The 15,480-nt window shown below is 42.1% G+C and overlaps 1 protein-coding gene across 1 annotated transcript in view; it reads left to right on the plus strand.

Moving 5' to 3' along the window:
* The window catches only part of LOC147729116 (uncharacterized), a 112,485-nt gene that overhangs the window by 55,570 nt on the left and 41,435 nt on the right, over nt 1-15,480 (plus strand). Inside the window, exons 5-6 of the mRNA XM_086959796.1 lie at nt 10,644-10,709; nt 11,580-11,627. Coding sequence (XP_086815922.1) covers nt 10,644-10,709; nt 11,580-11,627 — 114 coding nt within the window. The remainder of the gene's footprint in view (nt 1-10,643; nt 10,710-11,579; nt 11,628-15,480) is intronic.

Raw genomic sequence — 15,480 nt, forward strand, 5'->3', positions numbered from 1 at the left:
CGAGGTGCGCACGGAAAGCTGATTGGCTTTCGGGTGTCTGTAAACATTCAAAACAGTCCGGAGCAGCCGCCATCTAGTGTCTCGGTAAGATCGAGACACAAGAGGTGGCCAAATCAAAGGGGGAAAAGACCATAAGGGGGCAAAGTAGACCCCCCCTGACCCCTTAGGTTTGATGTGGGGGTTATAAAAGGGCCCCACGGGGCAAAAAATATAATTTTTTTTTGATTTGCGCAGGGGGAGCGCCCGGTATTCGCACCGGGGAGCGTACCATGGAGAAAAAAGAATGACAGAGTTTTTTTTAAATGAAGCCTTTATTTATAAATTGGAGGTAGTTCTAAAAAGAACTGTTTTTTTTCTTCTTTTTGTTGTTTTATATATTTTTTATTGTTTTTATGAACATTTTGTACTTTTTTTGGCTTTTCTGAACAGGTTTATATTTTTTTGTATTTTTTATGGGGAGAAACAAAAAACAGGGAATTGAAAATGGCTCAACTGGAGCAAAAAAAAAAAAGGAAAAAATTAGGGTTTTTTGGGGCAATTGTGGTTGTCACCGGCAAGGAGGATGAGCTTTATGCTCTTGTCACCATAGGAGATGGTCTTACCACAATAAATACATGTAATTCGGAAATCCTCAAACCGTGGTTGAATGCAAGGGATCGTCTCCCTTGTCTCTGGTCCCGATGGAGTGGGTTGCTTTCTTTTGGAGGTGGTGCTTGAAGATTGGGGAGGGTTACTGGCCAGTTCCCTCATCTCTGCAGCAGAATAGTTGTTTGGATGCTTGCGCTGCATGTGTCTAATCATGGTATTATTACCAAAAGAATATTTTTTGTTAGGGTTCCCCCTTGACAGTTCCATGCCACAGATTAGGCAAGTCACCTTGGCCGCATTGACTTTCTTCTTGCCCTCTGGGATAGAAAAAAACTCCCATACAATGTGTGGCCTTGGCTTGTATGGGGTATTGTCTTCTTACAGCCATCTTCTCCCCTCCTCCTCTTCCTCTTCCTCCTCCTCCTCTTCTTGACCACCAATGTAATGTTGTGGTGGTCCTCTTGGTGGTGGTGGTGGTGGTGGTGGTGCAGATGCTCCAGCTGCTGCTGCTACTGTAGCCATTTTAAAGTACAAAATATTTCTCTAAGTTGTTCAAACAGGTCTTCCTCAGTCAAAGCACAGAGTCATAATAAGGAAAAAAGATGGGGTCTTTCATCATTTGGAAAAAAAAACTGTCCTGAACCAATGAAAAGTGTTAGTTTCAGGTCACATGACCCGGGCTATCATCATTTGGAAACCAAAACTGTTCTGCACCAATGAAAAGTGTTACTTTTAGGTCACATGACCCGAAGCGCTTACGCGACGCGCCCCAGGGCGCGCCCCGGGTCGCGTCGGATGTTTACGTTGCGCAATCGTACTCGCTTGAGTGCTTTCGGGTGCGCTTACGCCGTGCATATCACGCGAACCAGGCTACGCGATACGTCACGATGATATTTTCGTTCGCGGTAATAGCGCTAACGGGACGCTCCCCGGTACGCGCGGCAAAATTGCGCTGACAGGGGCACTCCCCGGTACGCGCCACGGGAGCGCTCCAGAGCAAAAAATAAAAATAAAAATAAAAAAATAATAAAAATAAATATATAATATAGGATTCGAACACCTAAAACGCTACATCCGAAAAAAGCTACCCACATTCACCTCCCCCCTGAATCCCACCGGCATACTATAGTAATGATTGGTGTACCGCAACTTGAAGCGGGTAAGGCAGAGAGCTATGGGGACTTGAAAAATAAAGTAAGCCATTGGTTAACCGCTCATAGACCGATTCCTCCCCACATCAGCGGTAAAATAACAAATGTCAGGAGGGTCGATTGGGTGGGCCATAGATTTAAATCCACAGAGGGCGACTGTGTTGTAGTTAACTTTAAGGATGGTTGTGTGGCAAGGTATATAACTGGCTGGAAGGATAGTTCGATCAGTAGCCTGATCGGCACCATGGATCTAAGTTATTTCTACCCCCCAAACGACCATTCCTTAAATACAGTGTATTCATATCCCTCTGCAGAGCAGGGAAGAACTCCAGATAATTTTAATCTATATCATAATGGAGTAACTCCTAGAAATTATGGTCACTATATTGCTGGAGAACAAAGGCAGTTTAGGAGGGACACACCATGGGAGCCTAGACAGGTCAGCCATCAAGGAATCTATCAAGAGAATTGGGAGGCTCCTCATGGGTTGTACTACCATCAAGACCACTCTCAATTAACATACCCAAGTACCTACTATAACGTACCCATCACAAATAGGTTTGACGCCTTTTATGATCAGAGCGGTTTGGAGGGTGTCGACTGACTTCATGCTGGCTCAGTGACACCAATGTCTGTTGATCTTATACAAAGTAATCATGTACAAGGGGATATTAGGGTCGCACACAAACAAGTTACAACAGTTCCCTCCTCGATGATCAAACCAGATAATACTAGTCAGACAGCGACAAATATAGATAACCTAAAGAACAACAGTATATTGCCTGATTTGTCTGAGGCCCATAACTCTCTTCTAATTCATATAGAATTAAACACCTCTAGTACTGAAACCATGGGGGTTATACATGCAGAACAAACCAACCCGATGCCAGACCCAACCATCAGAGAAGCTGTTCTAGAAATAGCGCCAGGTGACTGTAGCGTGAGTTTAGTCTCCTGGAACATAGCAGGTTTGGCTGATAAAATATGTGATTCTGCTTGGTTAGCATTTGTTAAGAAACACACAGTTATATGCCTCCAAGAGACATGGTTGGAAGATAAAAATGCCTTCATTGGGGGCTATCAAAGTTTTGTTATACCTGCAGCTCCCTCAACTAGGGGAAGAGCAAAGGGGGGCCTGGCTATTTTCATTAATCTGGGACTTTGTTGTAAAATAAGTACCTGTTATAATGCTAATCGGAACATTCAAATGCTTGAATTGAAGAGACATGCTCTGACCCTGATTAATTTTTATAATGCTATCAACGGCAATGGTGAATGTAACATCTCGACCTTAAACGAGATGATGAGAAAGGGGGCAAGTACAATGTCACGGAAGGCGCTGATCGCAGGTGATTTTAACGTACATTAATGTGGTAACCCAGGTGTCACCCCTATGGGATCTTTGGGGTGTAATAGTGTGGAAGGATTTCATTTTGTCCACTCCAGGTGTGGAGTTAATCTAAATGACCTGGTGAATGAAAATAATCTAACTGTAGGTATGTCCATGGTTCCTGAGACCAAGGTCTTTGATGTCCCCACATTTAAAGGTTTAGGTCAGGGGTCTTTTATAGACCACATATTATTATCTGCCGACCTTGTAAATTGGGTTTCTAGATTTACCATTCATACGAGCATTTATAGTGATCACAACCCCATAATTATCAGTCTGGGTGAGGTTTTATTTGAGCAGCGAATGACCCGCGAATATCGGGGAACGTTAAGCTGCATAAATGGCAAACGTCGATTGAAGTGGTCAATGGTAAATCAAGTAAATTTGTACACTGAAATAAATAAGTTATGTGGAGAGGAACTAGCAGCCTGTACGTCACCATATACACCTCCTGAGAAAACCTTGGCCGGTTTTGAGGCCTTGGTGTCAATAGTAGGCTCTATGTTAACAGTACCGATGAGGAGTCAAACCAGAAATAACTCTGAATGGTTCGACCATAATTATTCTAAGGCAAGCAGAGACCTGAAAAAGGCGTTAAAAATTAAACCTAGAGATCATGGTCAAATTAAAAATTTGCGCCTGATTTATAAGAAATCACTAGCTACTCGGAAAAAGAAATCAAGGCTAGTACTATGGAGTCTCTTCTTGACCCATCAGTGTTGGGGAACAGTAATAAATTTTGGCAAATTATTAACAAACCTTTGTTTGATAATCCTAGTGATGCAGCTCTTGGCACTAACATCTCAGAGGAGGATTGGGTCACTCACTTTAGTGCAATTTTCAAGAGTAATGAGCAACAGGCAGAAAATGCTTTTTTAATTCCAACTGAGAATTCTCTGTGCTTTTCAGTAAATGAGGTAGAAAGGGGTATCCAAGGACTAACCAGTAATAAGGCCCCAGGCCCGGATGGCTTGCCACCGGACCTTTTTAAATCCAGTATCTCCTTTTGGGCCTCTGTCCTTACTGCTGTAGTAAATGCAGCTGTGATCTCCGGGTGCCCAAGGTCATGGGGGTTATCGACCATAGTCCCTGTATTTAAAAAGGGCGATCGCAGTAGCCCGTTATGCTACAGGCCAATATCTTTAATTAATTCTGTAGCTAAAGTGGTAGTTGGTATAATATTAAATAGGTTAACCACATGGGCAACTGAAAACAATATTATATCCCCCATACAATATGGCTTCAGACCTGGCCATTTGACAATTACACAATGTCTGAACCTATATTTTATTTTAAGTAAATATACCCTGGCCAAGCAAGGAACTGTCTACATGACCTTTATGGACTTATCGTCCGCTTTCGATTGCGTGGACAGAGGCAAACTGTGGGTTACCCTGTTAAAGATGGGCGTAGAGAAGAATTTAATTAATCTTTTGGTTGACCTGCACTCCGACACAAGAGCCAGTGTTCGTTACACCCAAGACCTGAAAGTAACGGGGGAATTCAGAATAAACCGGGGTGTTCGACAGGGGTGTATCCTGGCTCCATTCCTCTTCAACTTGTATATTAACGAGTTGGAGGAGTACTTGCTAAAAACAGGAGCCGATTACCCCTTTGTAGGCCGTAAGGGGGTCTCTGTGCTGCTTTACGCAGATGATGCTGTCCTTATTTCTAGGACAGCAAATGGTCTCCAGAAACTTTTAAATTCTTTCTTTGACTTTATGGAGTCCCGAGGCCTAAGCATTAATAATTCTAAGTCCTATGTCTTGAAAACAGGCCAGGGTTCTCGAAAATCCAATCTCTTTTGTATAAATGGGGAAAAAATACCTACCACTAATACTTTTTCATACCTTGGGGTCCTCCTTGATCACAAACTATCTTGGGGCCCGCTGTCTGTAAAAAGAAGGGTGAGATAACACGTGTCAATGCGGCCATACTTGGCTTCGCGGAAAAAATTGGCAATAGCCCGGTGGCCGCTTTACTTAAACTATATCAAGCAAAAAGTGTTGCCGTCGCCTGTTATGGAAGCGAGCTCTGGGGTTATAGCAAGATGAGGGACCTGGAGGTCACAGAAAATAACTTCTTGAAGAAAATACTGAGGCTGCCAAGGGGAACTGGAAATCTTTCGGTACATGAGGAGTTGGGTGTACCCTATCTAAGTGATAGAATAGCAGTGAACCCCGTATTGTGTTGGCTGAACTGCTGGCTCAACAATGATATACCCCTCACTCATGAAATATTAAAAGAAGCCTTAACACTGGATGGAAGGATTAAGGTCCCGTGGCTGAAGTACATTAATGACAGCTTGATTGCAATTGGCCGGCCTGATTTGTTTTTAACCCCAAATCTTATCACCAAATCCGATGTCATTTTTGTAAAAAATGCCATGTTGGCAACTAGGTATCATGCCAGGGAGGAGGTTGAGTTTGCAGAAGGACAGTGTTAGGAAACACGTCCTACTTAAAACCTGTCTACAAATGGAACCATATTTATCATGGCCTATGACTGGATATGAACGTTATCTGTTAACAAGGTTCCGTTTTGACCTGTTTCATCTCCTACTGGCGGTACCAAGTGGGGCCCATCGGGGTGAGGTGTTGCCAGCTTGCGGCTGCGACGGGAAGTCTCCGCAAGACCTGGCACACTTTTTATTCATTTGTCCTTATTACATAACACCCAGGAGGCCATGCCTTAAAAAACTGAATTTTGCACAGATAAAACCAGCACTTTATTCCCTTCAACTATTGAATTGCGATTGCACTTTATTTGTTTGTAATTTCCTGAAATAAGCAATTACCTCAGGAAAAGCATGGAGGGATAATTATGCTGCTAATGCCTTCAGGCATTTTTAATCTTTTATTGTACTGAAATTATTTATACATTTTTATATATTTTTAAAATGTTTATGCTGCCCGTTGCTTATGCCTTTTACATTGTCTAAAGAAACTTGTGTTTTATAAATGAAATATCCGGACTGCTTTTAACTGTTTGTTGATGAATTGTGCTTTTATGATTGTAATGTTTACAATCGAATAAAGATATTTGAATTGAAATTGAATAATATAGGATTCATTTTAAAAAATATTACATTTCAGAGGTTTGAGGCCCTAAATATGGTTAGGAATTAGCATTTAAAAAACCTATGAAATTCACTGAAAAAACCATAGGTTTCACACCAGTTATAGTTAGGAATTAGCATTTAAAAAACCTAGTAAATTCACTGAAAAAACCATAGGTTTCACACCAGTTATAGTTAGCTGGAAATTTTACTGACATGAAACCATTGAAATTCCAACGTATAGTTAGTTGGACTCACTATAAGTTGCGCGCCTGCAATGCACTGCTGATGACGTCACATATTACATCACTCATGACATGGTCAGTGACATCACTCATGACATCACTGATGACACCATTCTTGTGACAGAGTGACAGACCTTCCGCTACCTTCCTATTTAGCTGGAAACATGCCAAACTCAGCGCCCTTCTGAAAAAACCCACAGCGGACCCCTCTGAGCTTAATAACTACCGCCCCATCTCTCTCCTCCCCTTCCCGGCCAAAGTCATTGAGAAAGCTGTCAATAGCCAGCTCGCCGCCTTCCTTGAATCCAACAATTCACTCAACCCCTCACAGTCTGGCTTTCGAGCCAAACACAGCACCGAAACCGCCCTCATCGCTGCTACAGATGACATCCGAACGCTACTGGACAACGGAGAATCAGTCGCCCTCATCCTACTTGACATCTCCGCCGCCTTCGACACAGTCTGTCATAACACCCTCATACAACATCTCAGCAACGTCGGAATACAAGAAAAAAGCGTTGGACTGGATCATCTTGTTCCTCGCCGGAAGAACTCAGAGAGTCCGCCTCCCCCCATTCAAATCAGAGGCCACCGAAGTCATCTGTGGCGTACCACAAGGATCATCACTCAGTCCCACCCTTTTCAACGTGTACATGAGTCCCCTCGCAACCATCGCGCGACAACACAACCTCAACATCATCTCCTACGCTGACGACACCCATCTAATCCTCTCCCTCACCAAAGACCCCAACACCGCCAAAACCAATCTACACGAAGGAATGAAAGAAGTAGCCGAATGGATGAAGAACAGCCGTTTAAAACTAAACTCCGACAAAATGGAAGTCCTCATCTTAGGATCGTCCCCCTCTGCATGGGACGACTCATGGTGGCCACCGGCCCTGGGCACAGCACCCATACCAACGGACCACGCACATAACCTGGGCTTCATCCTAGACTCCTCCCTCTCGATGACCAGACAAGTCAACGCCGTCTCCTCATCATGCTTCAACATCCTACGCATGCTCAAAAAAATCTTCCGCTGGATCCCCACCGAAACAAGAAAAACAGTCACCCACGCACTAGTCACTAGCCAACTAGATTATGGAAACACCCTTTACGCCGTAACCACAGCCAAACTACAGAAACAACTCCAAAGCATCCAAAACGCCTCAGCCAGACTCATACTGGACATCCCCCGTCAAGCCCACATTTCCAGTCACCTAAAGACCTCCACTGGCTTCCCATCAACAAGAGAGTAACGTTCCATCTCCTCACCCACGCACACAAGGCCCTCTACGACCTAGGACCAGAATGCCTCAACAAAAGACTGTCCTTCTACACACCCACCCGCCAACTACGATCATCTAATCAAGCCCTCGCCGCAATTCCGCGCATCAATAGATCCACCATGGGAGGAAGATCTCTCTCCCACGTAGCAGCCAAAACCTGGAATACCCTCCCCACTCACCTCCGCCTTACACAGAACCACCTCTCCTTTAGAAAGCAGGTAAAAACCTGGCTATTCGATAAGTAATGCACCCACCCTCTCCCAAGCGCCTTGAGACCCTCTGGGTGAGTAGTGCGCTATACAAATCACTGAACTTGAACTTGAACTATCTATATACACATTCACTCATTCACCAACAGTTCTATATAGTCACTCATACATATACTCATTCATCATATGTAGTGATACACCTGTACATCCTGTTACACACCAACAGTCATCCAAAAGTTACTCACACACATACTCACACATGGAAATAAACTATTGAACATCCATTTATTTGCATATACAGCTATACACACACTACCACATTACTTCTAAGGAAACTTACACATTCTTACTCTCTTAAACAATCACTTATAGAAACACAAACTTATTTAAACAGGAACTCTTACAATCTCTCACTCTCACATATACTCCCTTATATACATCAATACTCACATATACTAGATTAAAACATATGTAGTTACTGATAAAGACACTAGTGAGTCAGTCATTCACTCACTAACACACATATATACACACTCATCCACCCATACAGTCCTGCACATATGCTGTCTTCAAAACACATACAAACAGTGAGTCAGTCATTGATGCATCTATGTGCTAAGTAACACCCCCACCAAACCACACAGACACTCATACTGATACTAAAAATAAATCTAATAACCCATATACACACACATGTAGCTACTCACCAACCCATGCAGCCACTTATACACAAAGTGAAACACTGATACAAACATTTAAATATTTAAACAATACTCGCTAATATATGTATTCACTAAAATACACTTAATAAGCCAGTTAACCAATCAATTTTTTTTAAAAAAACATCCATTAAGACACTTATTTAAAAATGTATTCTTCCATCGACCTTTCCAAATACATTTGTAAAACATATTTATTTTACAGAAAGACACACATTCACTGGATGGTGTCATCAGTGATGTCATGAGTGATGTCACTGACCATGTAATGAGATATGTAATATGTGACATCATCAGCAGTGCATTGCAGGCGCGCAAGTTATAGTGAGTCCAACTAACTATAACGTTGGAATTTCAATGGTTTTATTTCAGTAAAATTTCCAGCTAACTATAACTGGTGTGAAACCTATGGTTTTTTCAGTGAATTTACTAGGTTTTTTAAATGCTCATTCCTAACTATAACTGGTGTGAAACCTATGTTTTTTTCTGTGAATATATATATATATATATGTAGATATATATATATATATATAAGCTCTGTCTCCCACCGCCCACCTTCCGCAAACAACATTAATGGACCTACTGCTTGCTATTCTGATTCAGGCATGTGAATCTAGGAAAGATACCCCAATATTGGATAAGAAAACAAGTTACTTACCTGTATCTACAGTTATCCAGTATTGGTATCTTTCATAGATTCACATGCACCCACCCTCCTCCCCGGCAGGACAGTTTTCTATTTGGGATACCTATTTCTCACTTGTGCTAAGATTATCTGAGGAGAACTGCCTCTGCTGGGAAGGTTCTAGAGGGTGCTGGCAGCTGATTGGTTGGAACAATTTTTTTAGTTCTTTTCATATAATGTTGATAGGCTACTAAGCTTTGGGCATTTTGGGTCTATTGTCTTTTCAGCCTACTACAGTTTCTTACTAAGGCACTGCTTTTGTATATCGGCGACGGGGAATGATCCAGGCATGTGAATCTATGAAAGATACCAATACTGGATAACTGTAGTTACAGGTAAGTAACTTGTTTTCTTCCCTCACATACTCACGAGAAAGATATAGCGGGCGCCACTCCTTTGATCTAATGTATGAGGGCCCTACAGTACCAATACACGATTGTATAGTAGTTGGTAAGTGATTCCCATTTGGGAGGTGAGTAAGCCACTGCCTCATGATAAAATAAATACTTTTTGATTACAAATGCTAAACATCCTATATTACATGTCTTGAAATTTGTCAATTCATTAGGCAAGCATTCTAAATTTTTCATCTATTTGTATATAAAATCATCTTGAAGATCTGCACAGCCAACAGGCGTTTCGCCGCTTTTGATGCGCAGGCCTGAGGTCTGTTCAAGGCTTTCTTGTTTCAATGATTCGTGCTCTCTTCCATAAGCAAAGGTTAAACTTCCGAACAGCTTCTCACTGTCAACAAGGGGGTCAGAGGGAGGGGTGGAATGGGGCTATAGAGGTACACCACTCATTATCAGTCCGATCAAGTCTCTGATTGGTCCAACAATATATATGCTCCAATTGGTTCCCAGAGACGGGCACCAGCCGCGGCCGCTGCATGTAGGAGCAGTGGGGAGGTGGGGCCAGGTGAGGGGTGATTTCGAGAGATGACCATGATGGAAAATTAAATAAATAAATAATTTCCCCTTGTGGTCGTCTCTCGGAACCCCCTCGCCCCCCTCACCTAGTCCCACCTCTCCTACCTGTAGCGGCCACAGCTGGAGACGACCCTTTGAATGCACACACAGTTGAACATTTCAGTCAAATATTTTTTTTACTATTTACATCCTTCTATTTCTCGAAATTCTCTTTTGGCTACTTGACTCGAGACTGCACCATCAAGGGCGAGGAGGTCAAAGACATTGGGAACCAGTAATCACATCAGATAAAATTCAATGGATTTGAGAAAACTAATTCTAAAATGTGGAACAATCATAGTTTTACCTCCTTCTAAATGTTATTGTTTTGCTTCTTCCAGAAACTTACTTTTGATGAGGCCTACCAGAAGCTGATTCAGGCAGCTAAGGGAACATCACCCGATGAGGTAAGTATATTCACTCTGTAAATATATAACCGTGACTAACAGGACTTTCTTGGATTTGCTAATGCACAATTTTCTAAAGCACATACAGGCTTATTTCTTATGTAACGATTCACCTTCTTAGTAAAAAGTGTTCCAGGCTTTCCACTTCAGTTATCTATTCATCCTTCAAACAGTTCTGATTTTTCAGCATTTGTCATTTTGGTAAGACTCTTGCCCCTCAAGTACCATTCACACAGTTAATTCGGAGGTACATCTGTCAGGGGTAATTTTTTATGTTTTCCAGCATGTAGGATTTCAAAGTTACACACGTTTATTTTGTTGCATATATGACCTAGCAACCGTCGAACCATGATTTCTTTAAATATATTTTCTTTTCTATCAACTCAATTTCTGGCTAAAACTAATATGGAGTTGGCACCAACTATTTGCCAGAGCTGACATAATTAGTTTCCCTGGTTATAGTGTTGTATTAGAACTTCACAACTGCAATATATTCCTGTATGAGAAAATAATATAAACAATCGTGAGTTCTGAGCCTCCACGACCCGCACAACTGTGTCGTCTTTCTTATAAAGATAATATCCGATATATCCAAGAACAATAATGAACGTGTTGTAAGGTCTTTACCACATATTTTCCAGGTTTTGAAGTCTCACCCACAGATATAGTTTCCTCATGTGCATTCTAAACATCTGCGACTCGCCCGACTTTCTCCTCAACCTCATTTTGATAAGGTCCGATCTATCCTTGACTAGTGCTGAACTTGCTGTGAGGGGATTAGTGTATACTTGCCATGTTTTTCCTCTGTAAATGATGTGGCATTTGTACAACAAAAATTAGATTCTTTATGACTTTCTCTTTTACCATTAGAGCCCCCATCCTAGTGCTGTGGAAAGCAAAGATGCCATCCAGGACATAGTAAGTAGTTATGGTTTCGGATAATAAAATCCAAAAAGCTCTTCCCTTCTCATTGTGGGCTTGGCACACTGAAGATAATTTACCCAAAGCAGAACACAATTCTATAACTGTTCATTGTGTACCCTATCTCCATTCAAGAAACTGATCAATGTCATATGTGCTTATTGTCTTCCAGCTGCAACCCTTGAAGACTCACTTCTTGAGCTTTATGTTCTCAACTTTCCCCTTTCCATGCATTTCTACTTAAACACTTCATCCACATTCTGTATAAACAAGTATTATAAACTTTTTCCAGCTTTTACTGGACTTTGTGGACACTGCTAATTTCACCAAAGAATTCCATAACTAGATAATTATTTGAATGATTGTACAGCGGTCCATTTACTATCAGCTAGAGCAATTTCTTGTGGGAGGGTTAACATCACTCCATTTCTCCAAATTTTCTTGTGTCTGCCACCCATGACTCCTCTCCCAATGTCAACGTGATCAAGGAACATGGAAACTTAGGAATCACATCAATTAGAGCGTTATGGATTTGTGAAATTGAATTTTAAAATGGTATAGCTGAATGGCCTACTTAAAGAAAACAAGATACTGTCATTGTCATTTAAGCATGCAACAATACAAGCGATCAGCTGAATGGCCTACTTGGTGCAATACCCTGCTATCAGGACAAAAGCCCAGGACACTTAGGGGCCTTTGATGTAGAGACTGAGACATGTCGGAAGAATATGAGGGTGTGGGGAAGACAATTTACCCAGGTGCATCCTATTATTGCACATTTTTAACCATACCAAGGACATCAACAATAGAGGGGAAACTGGATGTTCCTATCGTTTATCTTCCACTCATGCTCTTTACAGTGGCGGCTCGCCGTGGGAGTGCTGCGGGGTGGTGAGGCGGGTGAGGGAAGAGCTGGTTGGGGGGGTAGTGCAGTTCGACATATGACGGACAGGGGTAAGGTAAGTAAATAAATAAATAAAACAATTTACCTTGCGCTCGCTGCATCGCCAACTCGGCGATGCAGCGTGCGTAAGGTAAATTATTTTATTTTGAAAAAAAAATTTTTAGCCACCTACTTCCGATGTTGCTGGACAGAAACTGGATAAGAGAAGCGATGAAACATCACTCAAAGAGGTTAGTATATTCATTTCGTTGGTATACAGTTGTGAAAAACCTGAAGGTGTCCTGTTCGGCACAGAATCAATGATGCTAACACACAATGAAAGAATTAGAGGGACACTTTTCCCATCATCTACAACAGAGTAGGACCTGGTTCTCTGGTTGGACTCTCCACCCTCTTCACCTTCATGGCTTTGCTAATGAACACATTTGAAAACACATATGGATTTATTTTGTGTGCAATAATTCTGCTCCTTAGCAATAATGTAATTGTAATGTAATGTAATTTGTACTTGTACAGCACACTAATACCCCAACTGGGGTGTCCTGGCGCTGGATTGCATACCACTGTGGAACCCTTCCTGGCTTTTCCCTGTGAAATGTCCACTCCTGGGCACCCCCAAGGTGAAGCCAGGCATCCCAGCGCTGTTGGGGCCTTTGTGGAGATTAAGCAAGCTATTGCCCAGAGTTGCAGATGGTTAGAATAGGCACCGAGGCGAGAATGATCAGGTGTGAGGAAATTGAGCCCAAGACCCGCCGAGACGGGAATTGAACCCTGGTCCCAGGCCAGACCTCTGCATCAGGGGCCGCCGCTCTAACCATTGAGCCACACTTCTCCAGAGTAACCAATGGCGGCTTGTGATATTTACAACTAATGGGTTGGGAACACATGTGCATACTCACTTTCGCCCATCCACTCGCAAGAGCACACACATGCTCACACTCTCTCACACCCATCTATTGACAAGCACACAAAACCACACCCACCATTCTCAAGCATGTATCTGCACTAACTTTTTCACACCCTTTCCACACAGGCACAAATAACCATACATTTATACATACACCCAAAGATTCCAAAAGCACTTACTGAGTTGTGGTTGTGATGGCTGGACCATCGGGTGCTGGGAGGGGGAAACACAGAGGCACTGAAAGAAGCCCCTTCCCAGTACTGTGGAAAGTGAAGTGCCCAACTAGAATGTAGTAAGTAATTGTGGTATATTGCTTTTAGATTAAAATCCCCCAAAACTCTTTCGAATTCGGTATGGGTAAGGCGCATTAGACTGGACTTCCTAAAAGCAGAACATAAGTATAACAATGTTGTTCTTGTTACATATCTCGACTCGAGAGGCTGCTCAATGTTCTTCATAATTATTTTCTTCATCCTACTAAGGACTCTAGCTTGTTGGGATTTATATTCTCGAACTTACCCATGTCGTACTACAGGAACCCTCACTTTACCACAGTATGTATATATAAGAATTGTAGACTTTCTCCAGATTTTCCAGAACTTTTGGGGACATCTGCTATTTTCAATGAGTAAATATATGCCCAGATAATTCTTTGAATGCTTGTAAAGCGACCATTTCCCATCAGCCAAATCATTTTTTTGAGGGAGTATTTAGTCCTTTTCTCAAAATTCTCTTTAAGCTGCCAGCCAGAGCACCTCCCACATTTGCAATCAACTACTGGATAAACTCGGAAGTACAAGAGATAGACCTCTATGGATTTGCAAAAAGAAAGTGTAAAATTAGAAGCAGATATAAGTTTTTCTTCTTGTAAATGTTAGTTGTTTTTTGGTTTCTTCCAGCCACCTTCTTCTGATGTTGTCAACCAGAAGTTAATATATTTAGTCTGTTGATATACATGTGTGAAAAATGAAGGGTACCATGTTTAGCACTGAGTATGTGATGCTTATATACAATGAGAGATCTAGAGGCATGCTTTGTCCATCATTTACCACAGAGTAAGATCTGGTTCCCTTGTTAGACTCTCGAGCCTCTGTACCTCCTTGGCTTTGCTGATCCACAAATTACAAAGCAGATAATATGTTATTGCTTGTGCAACAATTCTACTTTTTAGTGAAAACGGTGCCAGGTTTTTCTCTTCATAGTATTTATTCAACCCTTAGTTCCATGATTTGTTCAACATTTATATATGCTTTATAAGTCCTGTCTTTCAGTCCAGTCCACTCATTAGACTTGCAATTTCTTTCTTGTTTCTAGTCTCCTTGATATGCTTTTCTATAAACTGGGGTTCTTGTGAGTTCACCACAGTGCTACCTGAGCATAGCATTTTGAAAAGCACCCGTTATTGGACTATAATACTAATACTAAACCTATATCTATACTTGTACTAAACACTGTCTCTGTCATTAAGCGCTTCAAAAAAACAAGTGAGAGTACCAGAAATTGGTTAAAATAAAATAAAACTTACCTTGCTGACGCCGCCGGGTCCCACGTCTTCTCTCCTGCTCGCCTGTGTTCGCCTCCAGGTTGGAACAGGAAGTAGGCAGCCAGACTCACACCCCTAAGCCAATCACAACGCTGGAATGCAGCGTTATGATTGGTTTGAGTGCTGTTAGAAATGGGATCCCTGGCTGGCCGGGGCTTGCGCCAAAGTCAGTCAGAGACCACCAATTCCACATCAGGGCAAGGGAGTTACAGACCAAGATAACCCCTGCTCACCTCGTTGGTGATGTGAGTTAAGTGTTTGCGCACGCACCCCCAGCAACAACACCCAAGGCCCACCACATAGGAAACTCCACACAAGGTTATGTATAAAAATAGCCTTTGTATTACACCAAAACACATTAGATAAAAACACACACTTTACAATGTGCCCACAGGCATGGGCAGAATTTACAGGGGATATGTACAAGACAGGGCCACATGGACCACTGTCAGGAATAGGCACTTTTAGAACTTAGCACTGGGTAGAATTAGCACTT

Source organism: Lissotriton vulgaris, chromosome 2_2 (genome assembly GCF_964263255.1).
Source record: "Lissotriton vulgaris chromosome 2_2, aLisVul1.2, whole genome shotgun sequence".
NCBI classification, from domain to species: domain Eukaryota; kingdom Metazoa; phylum Chordata; class Amphibia; order Caudata; family Salamandridae; genus Lissotriton; species Lissotriton vulgaris.